The sequence below is a fragment of the Mesocricetus auratus genome, unplaced genomic scaffold, assembly GCF_017639785.1.
Source record: "Mesocricetus auratus isolate SY011 unplaced genomic scaffold, BCM_Maur_2.0 Super-Scaffold_100676, whole genome shotgun sequence".
NCBI classification, from domain to species: Eukaryota; Metazoa; Chordata; class Mammalia; order Rodentia; family Cricetidae; genus Mesocricetus; species Mesocricetus auratus.
The window spans coordinates 146,945,394-146,970,812 of NW_024429266.1; the positions used below are offsets into that span (position 1 = coordinate 146,945,394).

Consider the following 25,419-nt stretch of genomic DNA (forward strand, 5'->3'; position numbering starts at 1 on the left):
CCAGGGGTCACAGTGAATGCTTCTGCAGAGAACCCATGTACCAGCACTGCTCATAGAAAGGTTAGCATGCCTGGTCCCTAGAAGGACCTGAGTACCACTGCCATTGCCATTTCACAGACAAGAACCCTGCAGAAGCCCTACACCCATGCACCAGGGCAGCTGGGATCCTACTCCATTAGAAAAGGTAAATACATGCTTCTTCTACCTCCTGTTTCCTGTGGGACAGCTCCCCACTGCCAAATGATTTGGAGACAGGTGCTATGCATGGGAAGAAGCCAGGCTCCTCTCTGTGCCAGAGGCCTTGGCTACAGGAGTACAGGAATGATGAACCCACATGCACTCACACACCCACGCACCCACTCATCCACGCAGCCACTCATGTATGCTATTGGGTTACTGCTCTTTGGAGCCAAGCACACTGTCATATGGTGTGTGCTGCAGGGCCAGGAGTGTGGCCTGCACCAGGATGGCTGGTGACTTTGGGAAGGTCATTAAGTACCTCTGGCCTCAATGGCTTCTTCTGTAAGGTGAGGCAGATGCTGGACCTCAGGATTTTATGACCTAGATCCCCTGTGCTAAAGTTGCTAGCAGAGCAGCGGGTGCCCCTGGAGGAAATGAGACTCCCCCCCACCTCAACCAGATGCACATTCTTAATGGCTGAGCCTGGCTCAAGCCCTGGGAGAGTCAGGAACACAGACCAAGGAGGAGGGGGCGGGGCACAGGCATCAAAGCCGTCATTTCCTTTTATAACCTCAGCACCAGTCCTGACATCAAACATAGCTGCAACAAGCAGGAGGCGCAGGGCCAGCTGGGCCTGTAAACACCTCAGGGAGTTGGAAGTGCTCTGGGTGGGCGATGTGGGAGTATGGGCATCTCAGACACATGGAGAGCATGTGGTGAGGCATCTCAGCTACCACACTGGGCAGAGCTAAGGGCAAGCATGGGTGTGGTAAGCCTGTTGACTGTCCTGGAGGCTTAGGTGTAGGGGGTAGGAAATGTTCGCCAAGGTCAAGCAAGCAGACTAGCTTAACTCAATAGCAAGATCTCCTCAGAGGTGGAGGTACCGAAAGGACTGACCAAAGTCTGACCTCCTAAGCCAAAAGGAGACAGGCCCCGCCCCTGACCTCAGCCCCGCCTGCACGCTCGCCTTCGGTTCCAGTTTGCTTTCTTTTACGGTGATAAAACACTCTGGCCAAAGGCAACTTAGAGGAGGAAAGGGCTGATTTGGCCTACACTTGCAGGTTAAAATCTATCATTGAGGGACAGTCAGCACAGAAACTGAAGCAGCAGCCACAGAGGAAATCTGCTCACTGGCTCACTCACCCACTTTTTTCCACTGCCCAGGTTCACCTAACTAGAGATGGTGCCACCCACAGTGGGCCGAGCCCTCCCACATCAGTCAAGACACTCTCTCAAAGACTTGGCTGCAGACCAACCTGATCCAGACAGTTTCTCAACCGAGGCTCCTCTCAGATTACTCTGCCATGCCAAGTTGACAACCAAGGCTAAGCAGGACACCCTCAGAAGACTTCACCACGGCTCTGGACAGAGATCTGACCTGGCTCCACCCTGACCTCTGACCCATAATCTGGTACCCCTTTACTCTGCTGATATGGGGTGTGTCTACTTGAGCCTTTCTGATGAGACAAAGAACCCACCATGGTTGGGACAATAGAGCAGCTCACCTATCTCCTCAATGGTGTATTCTTTATCCTGAAACGTCACTCGGTCTGTCCGGTAGACTGGGGCCTTGACCCTGTGCTGCTGGCAGAAGAGCTGGAGGAGCTGTGAGGGGCGGAGCTGGTCTCTCCACTGGTTTGGTCCGGAGCTGAGGCCCAAGTACAAGATTAAGATGAGACATTCCAGAGTGAGGGACTTCCAGTAGCCTCTGTACCCCACATTCACACAACACTGCCCACTCCACTGCCATAGCCCGTGCTTAGCGTCCCTGTTTCACAGAACAGAGACCCGAAGAGCGAAGGGCTGAAGCATGCATGAAGCTGACATTCAAATGCCACACACAGATGCCCCTGGCGGTCACAGGACTCCCTCAGACACAGTTAAAGCATGTGTTTCACATATCTTCTCCTTTCCTTCTCTCTATCACCCCTTCCTCTCTCCTTCCAGGTACCCAGTCCCCTGCAGACCTTGGTGCATGTCACAAGAGACTGAAGCCAGGTGTGGTGGTGCATGTCTTTTATCTCAGCACTCAGGAGGCAGAGGCGGGTGGATCTCTGAATCCAAGGACAGCTTGGTTTACCTAGTGAGTTTCTGGTCAGCCAGAGCTACACTGAAATCCTGTCTCAAAAATAAGGGAGGATGGGCAAGGCTGAATTGTGATACCATTATAAAGAGCTAGAAACACAGATTCAAATTCTAATCTTGCCAGTTATAAGCCTCTGTCTCCACATCTGTGGGGTGGGTACAGTTGTGTTCCTCATTGGATTCAAGAAGAGAACATCCAGTGCTAAGTAAGAATCAGCCTTGGGCACTTACACACAGTAGGTCTGTGGGAGCCCACAGCGAGCTCCAAACTTGGACAGCAGCCTGTTTTCCAGGTCGATGACTGTCTCCCCAATCTTCTCGTCCTTGGAGAGAAGGTCATAGTCATAGAGTGTGATCTTCAGGTCTTTCTCCAGAGGCAGGGTGCAGGTGAGCTCAAACATCCTGCAGGAGAGCCAACAGCATCAGACACTCAAACCAAGTGGCATCTACCCAGTGGGGAGTCAAGGGGCAGCATGGTAAAGGCAGGAGATTAAAAGCCATCCTAGGGAGGTTTTCCTCCTCAGGTCTCCTGTCACTTATAGAGCAAGTCACCCACAGTGTAGTTGTACTGGGCAAGCAAGCCTCTAAGCTTCTCTCTGTCTCTCTGTCTCTGTCTCTCTGTCTCTGTCTCTCTCTGTCTCTCTCTCTCTGTGTGTGTGTGTGTGTGTGTGTGTGTGTGTGTGTGTGTGTGTGTGTACCTGTGTGCCAGGTTTTCCCAATCAAGCTGGCTGCCTAATTCATATACCCAACAATGAATAGATCAAAAAGATGGAACACAACATTGATAGCAATATTTCTGCCATGGCACCAGGAGACAAAGATGGGAAACTCTAACTGAGATAATGTCCAGAACCTACTTTCAGGACTCCTAGGGATGACCACAAACTTCCAAGATGGAATTGAAGGAGGGCTTATGGAAAAAGACTCTTTGGAGGGAGCTTCTGTGGAGTCTACACACACACACACACACACACACACACACACACACACACACACACACACACACACACACACACTATCCCTGCGCCAGGTACCAGAGCTCATGAAACCTCTTCTCTCCACCCTCCATCCTCTACTACGCAAGGTGGCAAATGCTGGCTGGGACCGTCTCTCTCCAAAAGTTACAGCCAGAGTTATTTCAACTGAGCAAACGGATGCCAGCATGGATGCAATGTGTTACTTGATACATGGGAAGACCAGGGTTCCTCAGGTACTAGAGAAACAACAGCCATAGGCCACACATCAAAACACTCATGACCAAACGGCAACTTAGGTCCCATGAACCACCCACATACCACTCAGCCCTTTCCTCCTGTTCTTAGATGCCCTGGCTGTCTTCATCCCCTAGCTGACTACCATAAAATCACATGGGCACTCAAAGAACAACTCCTGGTAACATGGCATCTGGGATGGACAGGGACAGCAAAGGGCACTCATAAAGTCTCTTAGCTAATCATAACATACCTGTGACAATGTTCTCATTTGGGCAAATTTACCACTCACATAAGATGCTAATGGGGGATTGAGGTACAGGGTATATAGGAACCCCATACTATAAGGAATGTGTCTTCTAAGTACTCGTGTAGTCTTTGAGATAACTGTTCTCTGTGCTTAGCAAGGAGCCCCTGACAAGGTTTAAGTCTGTGCTCACAGACATAAAAGAGCCAAGATAAAGGTTCTGCCCCAGGAGACGGAGACTTCCTAATTGGCAGCCACATCTGCCCAGTGAACTGTGAATTATCCACACCAGCCCCTCTAGCCCAAACTCAAGCCACTTCCCACTTACTTTCCAAATACGGGCTCCAGGGTGCAAGGGATGTAGTTATCCTGGTCACTCACTGATTTCTTCCCTATGGAGATCTTGATGTAGGGGTCACACTGGAGGACATAGAAATGCACAAGTAAAATCACTGGGTCAAGGTGTCTTTTGGGGCTTCTGGTTTCCAATGACCATCAGGGAGCTGTGATGCATATTGTGTCCTGTCAGGCCAGGGCCGGTCCTCTATACCACATGACTACACACCACACCCCACCATATCCCACCACACCACACCCCACCGCACCACACTTTACCATATCATACCAAACCACACCATACCACACACTAGGGCAAATACACTACTATACTATGCAATACCCACAATACTATACCATACTATACCTTACCACACCGCACTATATTGTAACCCATCACAGCATACCATGCCACACCTTATACCATTACATGACACTATACCATACCATATCATACTGTACTATGCCATACCATACCCACCACAGCATACCAACACCTTACCATACCACATCATACCATACCATAAACACATGCCACACTACACTGTACATTAACACATCACTCACAGTATACCATGACAGAGCTCGCCCTGTCACACCTTATGGCCAGACGGCTCTTGTAGCCCCACACCCAGCAGTAGGAAGGGTGAGTTTCCTATACTCCTGAGTCACTGGCACATGGGAAGAGATGGGTGTGGTTAGACCCCAACCCTCATACACACGTGACCATATATAGGCCAGGCTATTTTCAAGTGGCCTGTTTCTAAAGATGGAAAGAGACAGACAGAGCCACATTTTGTCCACTAGAACAGCCTAGGCCTGTCCTCTGGGCACTACCCTGCAGGAATATGATGAGAGAGGAACAAGGGCTAGCACAGTGCCACGGAGGCTTGAAGATTATAAGCCAGGATGGCAGCCATGTCCTGGAAGCCATCTGTGCTCCCAGGCTAGGGTGTGAGACTTCTCATCTTTGAAATAAGTGGGGATGGGATACCAGACTTCTGACCCTGACCTTAGCAACACTTAGATGGGGCCTGAACCCATCTAAGAGGACAAGGACCCAGGCTTGGACCTCTAAACTCCAGCCACCCTCTCCTGCTTTGCTGGTCTCTCTCCTTTTTCCAGCTCTTCTCTCTCTGCCAACTCCTCTCCTTCAGCCCTCCCTCCTCCATCTCCTCTCCCTCAGCCCTCCCTCCTCCATCTCCTCCTCTCCTTCCACTCTCCCTTCTCCATCTCTTCTCCCTCAGCCCTCCCTCCTCCATCTCTGTCCAGGGCTTGGCTCTGTCTCTTGCTTCAGACATGAAATTTAAGGGAAGATCTAAAAACTCAGTAATCCAGAGAAATTATGTTTTATTATGGTATTTTGTGAGCTGGAGAAATGACTCAGAGGTAAGGCACTGGCTGCTCTTCCAGAGGACCCAGGTTCTATTCCCAGCATCCACATGGTGGCTCATAATGATCTCTAACTCCAGTTCCAGAGGATCCAATGATGCACTCTTCTGGCCTCTGTGGATACCAGGCACATATGTGCTACACAGGTGTATATTTATGTACAAAATACCCATACACATAAAATAATAAAAATAACTTTTACAATGTCAGTACCAACAGCCTGTGATGAATAGACCACCAACATCGGCAGAACAAGCCTAACTGGTTTCCCTGTGCCTGTAGCCCCATGGCCCACAGAAGTTCCTGGTCCTGTGCCTCCCTGTACTCCTCCCCTCCCAGCACTAAAACCTTACCAGACTCAGCCTGAACCTCTGTCCTCTTTACCATATGCCATAGCCCAGTTCTACCTGTGAACTGAGCGGTCAGCTTTCAAGCCTTCACCTATACCCCAGCCACTCTTAAAATCCAGCTTCCTGACCTTCCCGGTCTCCCAGTGTGCATGTACCCACAAGGGTCCTTTTCCTTCCTTCAACCCTCCCTCCTCCATCTCCTCTGCTTCAGCCCACTTTTCCAGACAGACTCTAGCCTCCCTGACCTCCTGGGGTTGCTCCTCACAAAGATGCCCCAGCTCCCTCTCAGCTCTGCAAGCTCACTGTGCCCTTCCTGGGACAGAAACGCAGTCTGCCTTCTTCAGGTCAAGCTTGCTATTGGTCTCAGGGGACCAAGGGTTCCAAGAATGTTACCTTGCCATTGGGGTCCTTGGGTTGTAAGCCAAATGCTCGGATGATATAAATGCGGACCAAGCATTCCTGGGGACCCTGGGCAGCCAGCTGGTGGAATTGTCTCGGGGGCATAGGGATGGCTGGATCTTCTGGAAGGGGATAAATTTTGAAGAGACCCTAAAAGAAATGGGGAGTTGATTTTCATTTTTGCCATCATTGTCAATAATACAGTAACCTGCAGATGCTCATTTCTGAGCACCATCATCATGGAAACCATTGAGCTAAGCCACAAACTACCCCACACTACCATCCAATTCTACATCAGCCACAAGGTCACCCCCAAGGACACCAGAAGCAGCACTATGGTCAGTCACTGTTGCCACTACTCCTTCCCCATTCACTGATTGCTGTAACCTCACAAAGCCAGGGGCAGACCTTAAATTCTCCGATAACAGATGGATCTTCAGTCTCCTCCTGAGTCTTGCCCCGGTAGAGCTTGAAGGTGTTACAAAAGTCCGACAGGCCCTCAAAGGCCTCCACTTTCTCCAACTGTGTGTCATAGACCTGTCATTGGGATGAGAAAAGACTCAAGAACAAGGAATTTGGGGAACGGAAAAGGAAGAGTCAGGGAAGGAAGGGAAACAGGCAGTGTGAGTGAAGGAAGAGATGGGATCAGCGGAGAAGATGGCGCATTTGACAGCATGAGCCGTTAACAGAGGAACAGAAGCAAACAAAAGGGTGGGGTTGGAAAGGTGGAGAAGGGAAGTCAAGGAGGACGAGAGGAGAGAAAGAAATGAAAAGACAGGATGGAAAGAAAACCAGGGAAGGGAGAGGAGGGAAGGCATCTGTCAGTCTATTAAGATGTGGACTTTCAGCTGAATTAAGTTTTCAAGTTACCTGAGACTCACAAAAGCAACACATTTAAAGGGATTAAGAATGTTACAAACAAATGAAAAGCTGACCTTCTACGTGCAGAATGAGTCATAATCCTCCGATATTCTATAATACATTTTATTTTAATTATTTGATCTCAGACTTGGATGTTTACTTGGATTCTGATCTCTTAAAATTAACATGAGTTCTTAAGGCTAAAAATGGCTCTGCATGCTGCCTTAGACCTAAGCTCAAGGCTAGTGTTTTATTACCGTCTCTTTAATATTCAATAGTTTGGGTCAGTTTCCTCTTCTTCTCAAATCTTTTTTGTTTTGTGTGGATGGGGAGAGGTTTGAGACAGCATTTCTCTGTAGCTTTAGAGCCTGCCTTGGAACTTGCTCTGTAGACCAGGCTGGCCTCAGACTCACAGAGACCCACCTGCTTCTACCTCACAAGTGAAGGGGTTAAAGGCACGCGCCACCACCATCCAGCTCTTATTAAACAAACAAAAAAGTGTGAAGGGTAGGTAGTGCGGTGGTGCATGCCTGTAGTCCCCGCACTCAGGCACTGTAGCAGGATCAGAAGCTCACAGCCATCCCCACTACATGGCAAATCTAAGGACAGACAGCCCACGGCACATATGTTCCCTTGCCCCCAAAAATGTTTAAAAGTATGATTTCTTTTGAATTCTCCAGGTGAAGGAGGCTATGGGGACTTTTGATCTTGTTACTAATTTCTAGTTTCAAAGCCTTATGGTCAGAAGGTGGTACGTGTGGCATTGCCTCTTCTTAAAACTCATCAAAGCTTTCTTCACAGCCTGGTAAACGGTCAACTCTTCTATCTTGAATCTCCCTACTGTAGTTAGATGTCACTTCAAGATCTGATGTTAAATCCTGCAATAAGGTCAGGCATGGGGGCCCACACCTTCAAACTCAGAACTCAGGAGACAGAGGCAAACGGATCTTTGTGAGTTTGAGGTCAGCTTGGTCTGCATAGTGAGTTCCAGGTCAACAAGGGCCACACAAGGAGGAAGTGGGTGGGGGCGGCAGCCACAGTGGAAAGAAATTGCTGCAGTGCGTGACTGGTGTGATGTGACTTGTACTGATAAGGCGGATGGATAGCCTGGGTCTAAGATTTACACACGGTCATGCAAGTTTCTGGTTTCATTTGTTTTCCTGAAATTCTTTCCACAGTCTCTTCTCCATTCTCCCCTCTTCCTCTCCTCCCTCATCCCCATCACCCCGAGTTAGGCAAGGTTATCCTCCTCAGTATTGACCTTGACACTACTCAGAATCTACTTATATACACAGTTTGTCAACTTGAGAAAAGATCTGTCAACTCCATTTATTCTACAACACGACAATTAGTGCTCTCATTGGGCGTCTCACTTTCCCCCTTCTCCACCTATACCATTGTTACACTGTTACAGAGTCAGTTACAATGATGCTTCCATGGTCTTGTTACCCTGACCCTCCCACTTGTTCACTTGGGTTCCAGGAGACTGTGTGATCACAACTAATTCCTCTGCTGTGCTCTTTCCAAGTCCCAGCTTGTTGGTTCCAGGAACCATCCCTGAGAAGTGCTAACCCTCCTCACCAGCTGGCTGTTTCCCCTGAGTGCTTGTCAGGCAGTATGGCTGACCCTCAAATCCTCTGTCACTGACAATCCTATGTGTGCTGTTTCAGGCCTCTGGATTTTTATAGTTGGGGAAACTGAAGCCACCTTGATTTATTTTCCATTTTAAATGGCGTTGGTATTTTAAGGGAGTGGGAACAATGGGTATGACTACCCGAAGAATTCCTTTGTGATACTTGAAGTATGATATATGTTCTATTCTAGGCTATATCTGAAGTTGACCAATCTGGGTCCATTGTTCTCACTCACACTGAACCTTTTCAAACCATATATTCAAGTATTCTTTTGCAAAGGTGAAATTTGGTTAAATGACTACATGTTTCTCTGTTTAATATCACTGTTTGGGGTGTTATCCTCAAAGACTCTGCTTGTAGCAGTATCCAGTCTCCTGTCCCTGGCTTCTATACCTGCCACTTTGTGTTTATACCTCTGAATTTTTTCTCCCCATTTTCTTTTTGTCGTGACTACCACCTCTACCATCTATACCCCATTTGTGTTTCCCATGTGGCCATTCTGCACTGCCCAAAGTTCAGGATTATTCTTTCTCTCTTGCCAGAGTCCAGTTCATGGACCTTGTCTGCTCTCAAGTTCCTTCCTTCATGCTTCACATTCTGAAGTTTCCTTTCTAAAAAGTTCACAGCGAACATTCCTTCTCTTCTGCTGCTTGGCAACACAGTCCTGGAAGGCACGTGTCCTCTTTTATTGGTTTGATTTCTACTTTCTCTTCTTTTTTTCCACTTTGGATTTTTGAATTAATGCTGTGCAATTACATTTACTAACCGCTAAATGACTTGGCTTTTCCTAGCCTGGCTATTTCCTTCCTTCCCACCATGGAGGCACAAGGCCTCCTACAGACATGGCTCCTCCATGTCGCTCCACCTTCCCAGCTCGTCTGAATCCAACCAGGTCTAGGCTTCGGCAGTCAGCCTGACCTGCCTACAAAGCTCCTGCAGCTTTGGAAATAAGGGGTGCACTTCCTTCTTCATGTTGCAAGCATGTTGCTTTGAAACTATTATGAAAATTTCCAAGTATAGGAAAGTAAAGAGAAACAGCAATTGACCCCCATGCATCCACCCCTGTCTGACACAGTTACCACATTCTCCCATTTGGAAGCACACTTTCACAGGGGTTTATGAGAGCCCTGTCCCCATGAGCTGCCATCATCCTTCATGTCCCGTGGCCCCTGCCCAATCTCAGTTGTCCTTGAGCAGCCCTTACTTATATTTTGGAGTCTGCGGCTTTTATTTGTTTCCAGCTCTTCTGAAAAATGGATTTTGTGGGTTTGAATGATTTCCAAGAGAAAAGGGGGAAAATGCTGACTTATTCAGGCATGTTCACGCTGGGAGTCCGAATGAAATACTTTGTAAATTTCCAACTGGATGGACTTTTTGTTTAAACTTATTAATTTCTCAATTTATTGCACTTTAATATGTCCTGACTGATTTCTGTCTTGGGTAACTTATTACTAACCTAATTTGTGATTGGGTTTTGTAAATGTTCTCTGAGTATTAGGTAGAAAATGCATTCTTTATTTTTTATTACTTTGTCTTCCATTTTAAAATTATTTTTGTTCCTTGTTTCAAGGCTACAAATTGAACATTTTATTAAGCTGCAATGTTAACTAGCTGTAGTTTAAAGAAAAGCCTTAGCTTGTTTTTTGCTTCTTTTATTTACTATTATTTACTGTCTGTTCAGTCAAAGAGGCGGTGAATTAAAATTTCCTCTTCAACTTTAATCCCTGCTATTTTGAGATGCTATTTTGTAAGACACAAGTTCATATATTCCTAACTATTTTTGTTCTGAGTATTTCAAAGCTGTGGAAGTCTTTATTTGGGAAATACATCTTTTATCAAGGAAAGAAAACCACTGTTTTGCTCTTTGCTTTTTACTTTAAATTCTACCTGATTCCTCTTTATTTACACTTAACCTGATTATGTACCCAAGACAGCATAGATATATTGCTTCCTGAAAGGCTGCTTTTCCCACAGCCACTCTATTGTTCAAAGTGCCTTTTAAGGAGAGTGCAATGAATTTTGACTTTTAATGTAGCCTTGAAGTCCTTATTGCTTAGCAGAAGAGTTTGATCCATTCTTGTTTATTAGGAAAGTTATTGTGTTCTTCACTTTTCCTGCATTTTCTTCTGATTTCTGATTTTAAAGCATTTTTGTGCCCTGTAATTTCTTTACTTTCCTATTTAGACCATGAACTTACACCCCTTTTGCTAGTGATTTCCAAAGTATAGGGGTTTTTGTCCACTGTATTTCCCTCTCTGCCATACTATAAGCTGGTTTTGGTGGTAATGGAGGTCGTCTTCCACTTACTGATATTAAAGGACCAGCATTCCTTCCAGGTCTAGTTTTCCCCCAGAAATAGTTGGGATGCCTTTGCTCTGGAGAGGCTCTGCTCACTTGGCTGCTGTTGGAGACCTCCTCGGAGAGGTCAAGCTGGAGGCCGTGTTCCAGCTCTGCATCCGGCATCCTCCTGAGGAACGAGGGGCTGGGGCCTCCGGCCACCCTGGCAGCAATCCTAACCCAATTGCTTTGTCACATTTTTTGGCGAGGCCATTGTACCATACGCCAGACCTAACTGGCCAAACCTTCTTCCTGGTACGCAAATAGTTCTGTCTGTCTGCCCAGCTTCACACACCCAGCCACGAAGCCAGAAGTACTTGCTGCCTGAGGTGCTGCTGGGCTCCTGTGGCTTCGTGGCAGGACGGCCAGGATTCTAGGTACAGCACACCAGACAGACTTCAGTGAACCCAAGGAACAACACCACTTTGTGGAAACTGTCCCCTCCAGAGTCCCCACACAGGGCTTTCAGAGGCAGAGGTCCCATCCCATACCACTCTAAATAGCCAGAACTTTCCCTAGCCCAGTCCCTGGACAATGTCCCATCTCCTGGCCCGAGCCCTGTGCTTGTTCTCCTACATTTACAGTCCAGAAGAGACAGCACAGGTCCTCTGATTGTACTCATCTCAGATAAATAAGAAACCATTTTCAGGTGTGTCCCATGCCATAATTAAGGCATACTTAACATTAAAAATCATACATTTTATCTGACATTTGGATGTAGCTGGTCGCCTTACAATGGAGACCACACCTTGGAGAACAATTTTTGAGTCATCTTTGGTTATCTTTCTAAAAATTAGCCTACCTTGAAAAACTATAATTATATTTGTAGAATTTCCCCCAAAATACCAGAAATTGAAGGACACATCTCTGTTTTTACTCACAGAAACAAAGCCTAGCATCTTAATTATATTTGTTGGATAACTTTATAACTTTAGTGTCTCTTTCAGGGGTCAAAGGTTGGGGGTCAGATGTATATTCTCAATTGGACTTGACATTTGAGCTCACTAAAGACTTTTTACTGCAGAATGATTTTCCAAAACCCCCAAAAGCAACAGAAGGATGCCACAAATCCCTCAGCACCCACCATGGTTAGAAACATCAGTGACTCACAATTTTAATAATTCTTCACTTAGAAAATCTGTGGAAGGCCACCCTTGCTTTCCTTTTTTCTTGAGGAAGAGAGAGTTAAAGAGGCACTTTAAAGTAATTTGTAAACATTATTTCACTATAAACGCTTCAACACTTTCTCCTTTCCCAGTAGTTTCATATTTATTCGTTCATTCATTCATTCATTCATTCATTCAGTGAGTACACACACTCACAGGCTCATGCCATGGCACACACATAGACATCTACCATGCAGGTTCAGGTGATCAAGCTTGGATTGACAGACAGCCTTGGTGGAAAGCACTCTTGCTCCCGAGCCATCTTGCAGGCCTGGTCCATTTTTCTTTCATCCCTTGCTACCGGGGATTAAACCTAGAGCCCCAAATGTTGGCCAATACTCCACAGAGGGCCATCCCTCAGCCATCACTTCAGTATTGTCAACACGGTCCCACAAATACTTTCTTGCTTACCCTTGTCCACCGTGATTTCTTGTTCCAGATCCACACTCTGAAGTAGGGTGACCTCTCAGACCCCCCCACACTGCTCATCCCTGAACCTAATACCTGCTAGAAGACTGGGGGATGAATTCCAGAGAGGTCTTACCTTCAGCGTGTCAAAATCCTTCTCCAGGTAGGACCCACACTTTTCCCTCTCCCCGATAGAGGCAAAAAATTTGCTCCACCAGTCAATGAACTCCTCCTCCTGAGCAAAGAGAAAGTAGGAGAGGGTTTTAGGAGACCATCTGCTAATTGAAGCCTTCTGAATGGGAATTTTCCTCTTAAGACTTCAGGCTGACCTGGATCCCAAGGTTTGGCTATAAGTGATTGAGAGGCATGGAAAACAGGGAGCCAGAAACCTCTGCGCCTTTGGAGCTAAAGGCCATGGAGACTGGGGAAGCTTGCAACACCTGTATGTTGCTGAGCAGCTGAGACTCAGGCCTGCCTCCATCCTCATTCCTGTGTTCCCATCAGGCACTCAGGCCTTTCTTGTCTTTCTGTGAAGCAGGAATAACCACAGCAGCATGTAGCATCCCAGAAATAAATTGGCTGAGAAGTATGCAAAGTTCTCTGCCCAGAGGATGTCAAGAATGCATTGCCTAAGATTTTGGTAAGGTAGAGCCCGGGCAGCTCAAGGACCCAGCCCACCCCTTTGCCTTCTGAACTGGGAACCAGAAAGTTAACTTCTCAAGGTGGAATCAAGGTAGAGTCCCTAAGGATCAACAAGCATTTGTTAATTGACTTTTATTCAAAAGACCTGCTGACTGAAGGGAGCTAGGCAAGCAGACAGTAAGCTCTGACAGCTCACTCTGCCCTTCATCATTCCTAGTCCCTGGAAGGGGACCACTGCCTGCCCCCACAAACCTCCCCCCACACCTTCCAGCTCAGCTCTTGCCTCAGCTCTTCCCCAGCTCTGTCCTAGCATGTGCCTCTCCCTTACAGAACCAGCAAGCTCCCTGAAGGGTCTGCCCCAGAAACCCACTGAGGGCGAGGCCTTCAGGCTGAGGGCCTCTCTGTTCCACTGAAACGCAGCCAGTATAGTGAGCAGGGCCAAGAGCAAGATGTCTGGAGATAGCAATCTGAAACCACGACAGAAGGCTGAGTAGGGCTCCTCCCAGAATCTGCATCAGTCTACACAGTAAACGGAGTATCTGTCCTAAGCATGAACATGCTTAATCCTCCTCAAAGCCAAACCCTTTGAGTTCCTGCTTTTGAATGAACCAGGTCCAGGGATCCAAGTAGGCAATGAGAGTAACAGAGGTGCCCAGAGTTCCTGCCCATCCTCGAAGTGTAGTCCTAGCATCCCCAGTAGAGAATGAGTGTCAGCATGAGGATGTCACTTACCAGGAGGATCTTCTGCAGCCACAAAAGAAAAAAACAGGTTCAGATGGGTTAAAGTGCAAGGAGGCGGAGCTTCTGGACTTAAAGGGCTCCAGAAGATACCAGCACAGAGCAATGCAAAGAACTGCTGTATCGAAGATGCTCGAGGAACACTAAGACCAGCACACAGGAGACAATGTTTACAGTCACATCTGAGGGGGATGAATGTGCCATCACCCATGTACTCCCACAAAACACAGTGCACACAGAACATGGAGACGAGCACACAGACTTAGGTAGGACTGGCGTCGGAACCCTGCTTAGCTGTCGGGCTCTTCCTGAAGCTTTCTTCCCTTCCCAGCCCAGGCATTTAAAAATTTGACTTGGTAAAAGTCAGGTAAGACAGGCAGGCAGCCAACCAGCATACTTGACACAAAGAAAGACAGAAACACGAGAGAGAGAGAGAGAGAGAGAGAGAGAGAGAGAGAGAGAGAGAGAGACAGAGAGAGAGAGACAGAGAGAGAGAGACAGAGAGAGAGACAGAGACAGAGAGAGACAGAGAGACAGAGACAGAGACAGAGCAAGAAGCTAGGTCACAGAGGAGAACAATACTCTGTCAACAGTGACACCTAAATACACAGGCTTCTTGAAAACTGAATACAAGAAGTATACCTTTATTTCTGGCACCCTTGGAGCACTTAGGGGGAAAAGAGCCAAAAGCAAATCTCAATAAAAACTGAGAAATAAACTCATGGTGGTCACCTCTCTGACCATTCAATAAAACTTAAAATTAATAAGAAACGATAAAATGAAAATCCCAGGCTGTTAAACATTTAAAGGCATGTTCTTATAACCCCACTGAGTCAGAGAAAACCAGAACTAGATTCAAGACACCCAGGTTGCAGACAGACCCATAGGCCCAGAAAAATTCAATCTGAAATGCTCTCAACTTTATACAAAAAAGATGAAAATAAATAACCTGATAGTTTAAAAGCAAAGAAAAAAGGAAGTAAAACGTAAAATGTAAATGTAAGGTAAAAATTTAAGGAAATAAGCAAAAGAAGGCAGAATATTGCAATTAATAATTAACACCCTCATAAAAGAAATAAATATCAAACTAATTTCAAAGAGTGGATACACATTGGCAACAGGAAAGATGAAATAAAAAGACATTATGAGGAAGTACAAAATAGGCCAAAATCCTGGAAAATCCAAAAGAACTAGGAGATTTTCTAGAAAAACACAGATGCCAACATCAATGCAAAAATAATAAAAAAACAAGAAGAGATTGCTGGCCTTGGAATTAAAAGCCATTTCAAGAAGTACCTGCCAAGGGAGCTATCAAGCCAGGAGGCTTTTTGTTTGGAAGAAAGTTCTACAAGTCTTTAAAGAATAAATTATACTTTGGTGCACAGTACAGAAGGAAAAAAGATGAAAAAATCCCATTCATTTTGGGAAACAAAACCTGACAAAGAAGTACAGAGGAGAGAGGGGGAATATGCATACCTCCCACTCCTGAATACAGACACAAAGATTCCAAATGAGCAGGCTGCAGCAGCAGGCCTGCTGATATCCAGCTGGGTCATTGTACAACATGAAAACGGCCCACTAGAGATGGCTAATAACCACGGGCTGGGTAGGCTGGTGCACACCTGTAATCCTAGCAACCTAGAAGCCGAGGCAGGAGCATTTCCACCAGTGTGATGTTAGCCTGGGCTACATGGGACCCTGACTCAAGAGAAAAAAGAAGTCTGAGGGGGTGGAGAGATGTTTCAAAAGAACACTTGCCACTCTTGAAGATGACTCAGGTTTGGTTCCTATCACACACATGCTAGCTTACAACCATTCGTAACTCTAGTTCTGGGGCATCCAACTCCTTCTTCTGACCTGCTCAAGCATTGCAAACGTATGATATACATGCATACATATAGGCAAACTCTCATATACATAAAATAAAAATAAATCTTTTAAAAATAGTATAATAAAACATAAGTATTTTAGTGTAAAGAGTAAACACAAAATAAATATAGTGATTGCTTCTGAATGTACAGACTATAAATATTTTTATCTGTTATGTGCTTTTATGAACCACGCAAATAATTTTGATTTTCCATTGAGTAGAAGTATTCCTTGCATAACTTTAAAAAAATCTGACTTTTTGCCTTTTAAATGTTTGTCTGTTAGTGTGTGTGCTTGAGAAAGAGAGAGAGAGAGAGAGAGAGAGAGAGAGAGAGAGAAGAGAGAGAAGAGAGAGAGAGAGAGAGAGAGGAGGGAGGGGTGCGTGCAGTCTGTCTCAAGACAACATTGTTGAGTTGGTTCTCTCCTTCCACATCCACATTCATGGATTACATGAACCAAGCTCAGTTTCCCAGAAAAGTGCATCAAGTGCTTTCCCCATTGACCCATCTCATTGCCCCGCTCCCAAACAGTCCCGCTGCTTTTAACGTAGGTAAAGAACAGCAGCATGCTTCAAAAGACACTACCAAGAATGGGCAGAGAACAATTGGCAGGATGGGAGGAAAATATTTGCAAATCATACATCTGATAAGAAACTGTATCCAGAATGTGTAGAGAACTCACACAACTCAGTATTTTTTAAAATACAACTTAAAAGTGGGCAAAGGTGGCTGGAGAGATGGCTTATCAGTTAAGAATTCACACTACTCTTGCAGAGGACCCAGGTTCAAAGCCCAGCACTCACGTGGTCCCTCGGAACCACCTATAACTCCAGTTCCAGGGAATGAATCTGGCGCCCTCTTCTGATCTCTGAGGACTCCTGTATTAACATAAACTCGCACAGAGATACATAAGCAAAACAATAAATCTTTGAAAGTGGGCAATGGCCTTAAGATCACATTCCTCCAGGGAAGATACGTAGCAGCCAATAAGAAATAAAAATATGATTACTTCCCACCTTGTCATCAGAGACATGCAAACCAAAACCACAATGAAAAACAGATTACACACTAGGGTGACTGTCCTCAGTCCATGTCAGTGGGGTGGAAGAAGCTAGTGAGAACATAAAACTTGGCGGACACTGTGGAACATTCTGGCCATTCTGAAAAGTGGCAAGCAGTGTGTTCCATGTGTCCCCCAGTCTTCTCCCGATACACACCCTAGAGAAATGGGGATGATCCAAAAGTATGTACTTGAAAGTTCTGAGCAGCCTTTTTCATAGTGGCCACCAGGTGGGCATGACCCAAAAGCATGTCGTCTGAAGCATGCTATCCACACAACATTTGGCAACATGCTACAGCTTGCGTGAAGCCCGAAAACACACTGAGCAAAAGTCAACCACAAAAGAACACATATTGCATAGTTGCATTTATACGAAATGAGACCAAAAGCAAAGTAGAGCTGGAGATGGTTGGAGGCTAAGAGGGAGTGGGTGCTCTTTTCTGCAGTGAGGACAATATTCTAAAACGGAGTGTGGGGATGACTGAACAACTCTTTTAATACACAGGGGCGGGGTGGGTGACTGCCAAACCGTACACTTTAAATAAGGGCTTGTGTTGACACAGACATCTCAAAAAACCATTAGAAAAAAAAGGACAAATGATCAAACACAAGCTTAGAAGCCCAAACTAAAGGATGGTAGGAATCTCAAGGACGTGTTCTAAGCAAGCAAGAACTTGGTGTCATGGCGCCTGAGAGATGGCTCAGTGGCTATGGATGCTTGCTGCACAAGCCAAACTCAGTCCCCAGAACCACATGAAGAGCTGATACAGCGGTGGGCATCTGTGAACCCAGCAGTCTTGTGGAGAGATGGGAGACAGAGGAGAGAATGACTCCGGATGCTCAAGGGTTAGCTTAGAGCTCACAGTGAGGCAGGCACAACAGAGATCCTTGATTCGACAAGGTGGAAGGCAAGAAATGACCCAAAAGTTGTCCTTTGACCTCAGCACAGGTGGCAAGCATGTCTCATCTGTCTCTCCCTCCCTCCCTCTCTCTCTCTCTTCCTCCCTCCCTCACCCTCCTCTCTCTTTCATGCACACTTGATCACAATAAACTTTAAGAATTAAAGTGGATATTGTTTTGTTTTAACAGACAAGCCATTGAGCACAAAATAGTGTCTAAAGCTTGCTGTATACTCAGCTTTTTAAAATTTTTATTTTATTTTATTTTATTTTTGGGTTTTCAAACAGGGTTTCTCTATATAACCGCTCTGGCTGCCCTGGAACTTACTCTGTAAACCAGGCTAACCTCGATCTCACAAAGATCTGGCTGCCTCTGCCTCCCCAGAACATCTTTTGTCAATGCTGCTGTTGTTATTTTGAAGCAAGGTCCCACATTTATCAGGCTGGCCTTAAACTTGCTGTGTAGCAAAAGATAATCTGGGACTCCTGATCCTCCCGCCTCTCCCTTCCAAGTTCTATGTGATTGCAGACATGTGCCTTCATGCCTGGTTTATACAGAGCCTGGAATGGAACCCAGAGTTCTGTGCATGCTGGGCTAGTGCTCTACCCACTGAGCTCTGCCTCCACCTTGTCTATAACTCCTGTCTTGTCATTCTCTCCAATCTGCCCAAACATGCTTATATGGTCATTAATGACTCGTGCCTCCAAGAGTCTAGCAGAGCAGTATCCAGTGGCATTCCTCCTCTGTCCCTTATGCATGTCCCCTTGCCTGTCCATCATAGTGTGGTCCTGCTGTCTCACTGCCACATCTCTCAGCCTCCAGAGCTGGCCCCTCATTAGTCACTCTGAGGTCCTCCAAGTATGCCCAAATCAGTTATCCAAACCCCCTCTCTTCTGTAGGCACCTTCTCTTGGAGTTCCCTTCCAGCCACTCTTTAAATAAAGTGGACATTGATTTGTCTCATGATAGAGAGCCTAATGGTTCCTCCAAACTCCAGCTGCCTGGTGTATGTCTGCCACTGTATGCCGTATGAGCCTCTCTAATGTCCTGTCAGGTCCAGTTATCAGCAGGTCACTTGCTCCTCCTATAGCCTCCCTCCCATAAATGACTGGCAGCCCCTCCTTCCAGATGCTCAGACCAGCTTTAGACATCTCTTCCTCATTCCCACAGGCAGCTCTCAGCAACTCAGTCCCAGCTCCAGAGCACATTCTGAATCTGCCATTCCCCACCCCAACCCCTGTCACTGCCGCTCTGGCCAAACCCTCCCCTCATACTGGCCTCCCACCTCTCACACCACCACAGCCCTATAGTCTGTAAGTGGATCTTGGCCCTCTGTATTACAGCCTTCTGATGTCACCTGACTGGGAATGAGCTAAAGCCTCTTACAAGAACCTCCCAAGACTCAGAGGTCAGAGACTGCTGCTCTCTCCCCTCCCATCTTCTGCCTTCTCGACAGCTCACCCTCTCCCGCCATCCTAGCCAAGCTTGTCTGACACTCTCTTGCCTTTCTCTTGAAGGGCTTCTATCATCCTGAGGGGGGATCATCAATGCCTATCACCTCCTCATAAGATCCCAACCTCAAACCAAAGTATGTTTCCCCAAAGTTTACCCTGAGGACCCAGTGAGTTTCCTGGGATCACTTGAAGAGCATGAGTAAGAGAAGTGTGAGTGACCACTAAGCAGCCACACTGAAAAGTCTTCACCCAGCGTGGATGATGGCTTCCTCACAGTCACACTAACCTTCACCAGACTATATATATACTCTAGCACCTCCCAAGACTCCCAAGGAACTTGTGCAATTAAGGCATAACTGCATCCAAATGGCTGAGAGGAGCAGAGAGGACTCTCTGGTGAAGGTCTACTGGCCATCCACATTCCCTCCTTCAATGAGGAAATATTATCAGCCAGCAGCCCCATTCCCGATGGCCTACTGTAGGCAGGCAAAGCTGACCTGATGAAGATAGCATCCAGTGTGCTCAGAGGTCTGTGTTCTACAACATGGATCTATGACCACTTCCTTCCCTTCAAGCTTGCCTCCAATGCACTCTCAACCTTTCTCTCCCATTCTCTGTTTCCAACTACAGCTCCTTCCCAGAAATTCCCACTCCCCTCAAAACTTGCTTTGTCTACACAGCAGTGGTCCCCACCAGACATTATTAGCTAGACCTTGCTTAGGTCTTTTTAGTTGGGTGTCTTCCCGTGAAGTCAGGGTCCTTTGATCACATGACCAGTCTCGGTTCTTAAATCACTTCCTGGTAATACCTTGCATCTCAGGAGATATTTGATGGGTATATGAGTTCTTAAACATTGGAGGAGGGGAAACAAGTGACAGTCTTTGGTTTCAAACACCAAGAATAGGTAATGTGTCATCAAATTATGTATTTAAGGAACTGGGGGTGTGGCTCAGCTGATACAGTGCTTACCTAGTCTGCACAAAGTTTTAGGTTTGACTCCCAGCACTGCACACACCAAGGATGGTGGTGCACACCTGTAATCCCAGCAGATGGAAGGTCAAAGAATGAGGATCAGGAGACCAAGATTACTCTCAGTTCCACAGTGAGCCTGAGATCTATGAGACCTAACTCAAAAATAATAGTAATAATAGGTTTAAGAAAGCATTTTGTTCATCCAGTTCTTCCCCATCAGAGAATAAGAAGATAGACATTTGGGGGTACCAAAGCAAGACATCCTAACTCCCCTGGATTCACTCTCCATGAATGAACTGCATGATTTGGTATACAGCTGGTCAGAGGTCACTAGAAGAACCGTGCCAGGGCACTGGATAGGAAGCTGCACAGATATAACAAAAGTAAATCCATAGCACTTCCTGTAGACCTCAGAGTGACACGGCAGATTAGTGTTACAGACTCCACAGCTAAGCCTGCAGGTTAGGACAGGAGGGAAAGAGGATGAGGCAAAGTGGTAAGAGAGACAGAAAGAGAGAGAGCAGAGAGGGAGAGAGAGAGAGAGAGAGAGAGAGAGAGAGAGAGAGAGAGAGAGAGAGAGACAGAGACAGAGAGAGACAGAGAGAGAGACAGAGAGAGAGAACCAGGAGATGTGGAACTAAGAGAAGATGTCAGAGAGCATAATCTGATCCATGTGTCCCCAAGTCAGAGCCCAGAGATGCCAGGGTGGACTGGTGCTGGGAATCAGGCCGCCCTCCCTGGAGAAATAACATTAAAGAAGGCCAAACCAGAATTTAGCCACCACCCCCCACTCTGGGGTGTGGAGGGGAAAAGTAAGCCCAAAGTGACTAAGTTTAAACCTAAAATGCCTAAGATTACCAGAGATTTTCTGCCATTAGGAAAAAATGAGAGCTCAAAGGGAGATTAAGTTGACTTACAGAAAATAAAGTGATATTTTTAACACACTCACGGATATGACTTGAAAATATCATTCCTGCCATTACCCCAGCCTGACTTCTTGGGGGAGTTATCTCAAGCCCATTTCACCTGCCAAGGAAGTTCCAAAATAAATAAGCACAGCCTTGAGGTGAACCCTCCAGGTCTTAGCCAGCTATGCCCCAGAAACTGAGTCTCCACCCCACAAAGGGAGGAAACTGGTCCTGTGGCCTCCAGTGTCAACTGTGTGCTTGACCTCATCTGGAAATTGATAAACATCAACCTTGGACCACAGCAAAGAGGAAGCAGAAATGCAAAGACTGGTTTCTAAAGTGTTATCTGAAGCTTGAACCAGAAATCTGGACATTGTCCCTGTGTCACCCATGCCCAGGGTTCAAGGCCATTCATCTTTCCACCAGCCAGCCAAGTCAGTTTGACCAAGGCATGGACTGAAGCCTCTTGGATTCCAGCTAATAGCCAACAGTCAGTTGCTGAGCAAACAAAGTTAGGCAACAAAGACAGTCAAACAGGCACCCTAAAATCCTCCAAGACCTGAGTCAGCATGGTATGGTCCAAGCATCATCAACCCAGTGCCTCATGCCTCTCATGACCACAGAAAGCAAAACTGGTGCGAAAAATTCTAACTCTTCTTGTGGGATCAGGGGCATGCACACACACACACACACACACACACACACACAGAGAGAGAGAGAGAGAGAGAGAGAGAGAGAGAGAGAGAGAGAGAGAGAGAGAGAGAGAGAGAGAGAGAGAGAAACTGGGCATGGAACTCAGAGCCTTGTGCATGCTATGCAAATGCTCCATTACTGAGTTACATGCCCCCCTTTAGCTTGTTTTTATTTTGAGACAGGGTCTCACTAAGTTGCCTAGGCTGGTCAACTATCGATTCTGACATCTGAACCTCCCAAGTGGCTGAGGTGACAGGCTCGTTCTTCTTGCTGCAGTTCATGGACAGAACTTTCCTTCCCAGAACACCCACTTGAATCAGAGAAGACCTGCTGGTCAAGCTCATTCACCACCAAGGTTATGAAGTCAAGCTGAAGGTCACTACGTAGAAGCACACACCCTCTTCTAAGTGAGGCAATGGGCTCCTGTTTGTGAGATTAAGTCACTATCCCAGACTACACAGAATGCTATTCCTCTCTTAGAAAAATGATTTTCAGTCAGCTGGACAACAGGGTATTATGAGGCTCTGCACTGATGTCTAAGAAATATTCTGAGCCTGGTGTTGGTTATCATAGTAACTGTTCCTGTTGACAGTGCCAACATCCTCAGTGTTGATACCCAATTTTGCTAACTCGGGTGCGACATCTTCACGATTCAAATGATGACAGGATGTCAATTAATTTCCAGAGGTCTGAAAAACTGAGGACAATTTGCACACACAAGCACAAACACATATGCAACATATATGTCCTCAGGCTGACATAGCCCAGATATGACTTCAAATCTACCTCACAGTAAACCACTTGATACCCCCCAAAACCACGAAGACAGATGCCCAAATCCCGCTACCAATGACTCAGAAGAACTCTACCCACTCACAGCAAACATCAATCATTTCCAACCTCTTGTTGACACTCCCTGGATACTAGCCTTGTCTATAAAAGGGTCCTTACACCATGCCTCCTGGTCTGTAGAAGGATCCCTATACCATGCATCCCACCTTCAAGCTGTGTCAGCAGAGCGTAAAAGAAGGAAGGTCTTTAGCTCAATTGCTTTCCAAGGCCTAATAAATACACTCACATGAACTTCAGCAAAGACAGCCTGATTATCTGTCAGCCTCTTATAGATGGGGCCCACCTGAATAGGATTTCTGGTCAAGGGAATTGAACTTGCTAAACGTGTAAGGACCTGTAGGGAATCCAGGCTTGCTATATGCCCTTCCTCTACACTTTAGTTTATTTTTATTTTGAAACATGTGCCCTACATGGGTGAGGAGCATTCATGGAACCCAAGCTTCTAGCCCCATGGGGAGGGACCTGAGGGAACCAGGCTGCTGGCCTCATGGGTGAGGAACCTGGGAGAAGTTGGACTTCTGGCTACATGCATGAAGGGCCTGAGGAAATGCAGGTTTCTGAACACATGGGTGAGAGGCCTGAGGGAACTGGGCTGTTAGCCATTTCCAGACTCAGAAGTCTAAGTTGGCCTACAACTTGGCTCCCTTAGGGTATAGTGCAGAATGCCTGAGAGAATGGAATCTACTCGGTGGGCTGAGAGGAAGGAGATTCCAGATGAGTCTTCAACCCTATGAAGAAAATAATGCAACATCTCTAATTCAGAATCTGTGGTGGTTCCAGAAGGGCCCGGGGGACACGGGAGCTTACCTAACCTTCGTTCTGCTTGTGGAGACAGTTTTGCTTAACAAGAGTTCCAGCAATCTACTTAAGAGAAAAACTATTTTTGAAGACCTTCCCGGGACTGCAGAGGCATCCATCAAACTACAGACACTAATATTAGCTATCTTAAATTCAATTTAAAAGGGATTTGGGGGGGAGCTCTCTCTGTGCCAAAGTCAACCCACTTTCCAGTTACCGTGTGCATTTTCATACGCAAAATCACGTTAACTTTTCAAATCTTTGTCAAAGTTGTTACTTGGTTCTGATTTCCCGTGCTCCTGTAGAGATGTATCAAAGACCCAGGGCGAGGGATGAAGCTTCCCCCAAGAGCCCCAAAGGAGCCCTGTGCTCAGCACAGAAGGCTGTGCGCCTTCCAAGATCCTTTGAACCCAGGCTAGGGAGTAGAGCATGTGCAGGACCAGGAAAGATAAGGAGGCATTATGTTAATACTGGTGAAAGCTCTCTGGCCAGTAGGTTGTCAGGGTAAGTTGTGGATGTCCCTCTAAGAAGAGAAGAAACTTTTCTATGGAAAGGCAAGTAGGTCCCTCCTGCCAGGGGAAGACCCCCTCGGGGAGAAGGAGGTAGCAGAGTGAGGGCAGAAGCAGGGAAGGCTGGCTGGAAGGAGCTAGGGCCGCCTCCTCTCTGATGGGGGCCTGGAGTTTGCCAGACGTTTCACCCCAGGCTGTCCCCCCTGCAGTGTGCACCGAGGGAGGAGGGGTGCACCCCCAAGGAGACCGCAGGAATGCCAAGCAGGGGGAAGGCGCCCCGAGCCAAGGGCTCCAGCAACCAGGATCCAATATCGGCGGGTGACTCCAGCCCCCGTAACAGGAGAGACCGTAAAGTATGTGCTGGGCTTCCCAACCCGCACACACAGCAAATAACCAATTACTCCAAATAGCTAACAGATTGCAGTGCTGACTTCCCTCCCCTCCCCCTCGCCCCCACCCCACCCCACCCTATGCCTTCACTTGTCATTTGATGGGCGATTTGTATTTCTTCAGAGAAAATGAGAGAATGATCACAAGGAAGACCTAAATGACACCAAGGACAGGCATCAAACACCACATCAGAGCTCATGGGAGTCACAGAGACCAGCCTGCACCCGTACCATGGACATTAGGGATATGGCTAATGGCAGGAGATTTTGCAACTTTTAAATGTCTGTAGTGATTCTAACATTCCCAATACCATCCATACATGGCCTTAGGAAACCTATATCTATCTCCTAAGTAGCTCAGCTGATAGATACAGGAATAAGGAAAAAACAGTGAGTATGGAGGATGCGGAGATGGTGAGTTAGTAAAGTCTTGCAAGCATGAAGATCTGAGGTCAGTCCCCAGAACCCAGACAAGAAGCTGGGCATGGCAGCATGCCTGTGATCATAGTGCTGGTGGAAACAGAATGAGAATGCCCCTTGCTCATGATTGACACCCAGTAACTGATTGCTTTGGTCAAAAAACATCTACTTCAAAGTCCTGGGATAAATTGCTGTCGAGACTCATGAATCACAATAAGGCATTCTGTCCAAACTTGGAATTGGGGAAAATAAGGCTGTTCCTGGAGAAAGTGACCTTGATTTAAATGAGTGGTAGGTCAAGAAAAGGAGAGGCTAAAATCACCTCAATAGGAAAGAATGTCCTCCCATAGTGTTACTTCTTAGTGAGAAGAATGTGGGGATAGAAAATGAGAAGCAATGAGGTATCCTGGAAGGATGTGGAAATAGTGACAGTGTTTGCACAAGCGCCATCAGGGCTCTGAGTAACAAAGTCGTCCCCACTTTCAGAGATAGATATATCTGTCATTCTTGGTCAGCTACCATTACATTTCTTACCCACTTCCAAGCACAAGTTGCCCCTCTACTCATATGGTCTACAGAGAGGTCATGAGCTAGACCAATGTCCAGGGTCT

The 25,419-nt window shown here is 46.5% G+C and overlaps 1 protein-coding gene across 22 annotated transcripts in view; it reads right to left on the minus strand.

Annotated features, from left to right (window-relative positions):
* Positions 1-25,419, minus strand: part of Dysf (dysferlin) — a 200,191-nt gene that overhangs the window by 18,388 nt on the left and 156,384 nt on the right. For 16 of the 22 annotated variants that reach the window (XM_005071085.4, XM_005071079.4, XM_005071081.4 and 13 more), the window contains 6 exons: positions 12,743-12,841; positions 6,609-6,737; positions 6,195-6,350; positions 4,052-4,143; positions 2,497-2,667; positions 1,686-1,828 (listed from right to left, as the gene is read on the minus strand). In XM_005071085.4, the coding sequence (XP_005071142.1) occupies positions 1,686-1,828; positions 2,497-2,667; positions 4,052-4,143; positions 6,195-6,350; positions 6,609-6,737; positions 12,743-12,841 (790 nt within the window). Of the gene's footprint in view, positions 1-1,685; positions 1,829-2,496; positions 2,668-4,051; positions 4,144-6,194; positions 6,351-6,608; positions 6,738-12,742; positions 12,842-13,980; positions 13,993-25,419 lie in introns of all 22 variants that reach the window. The other 6 variants (XM_040737838.1, XM_040737832.1, XM_040737837.1 and 3 more) reach the window with 1 other exon arrangement.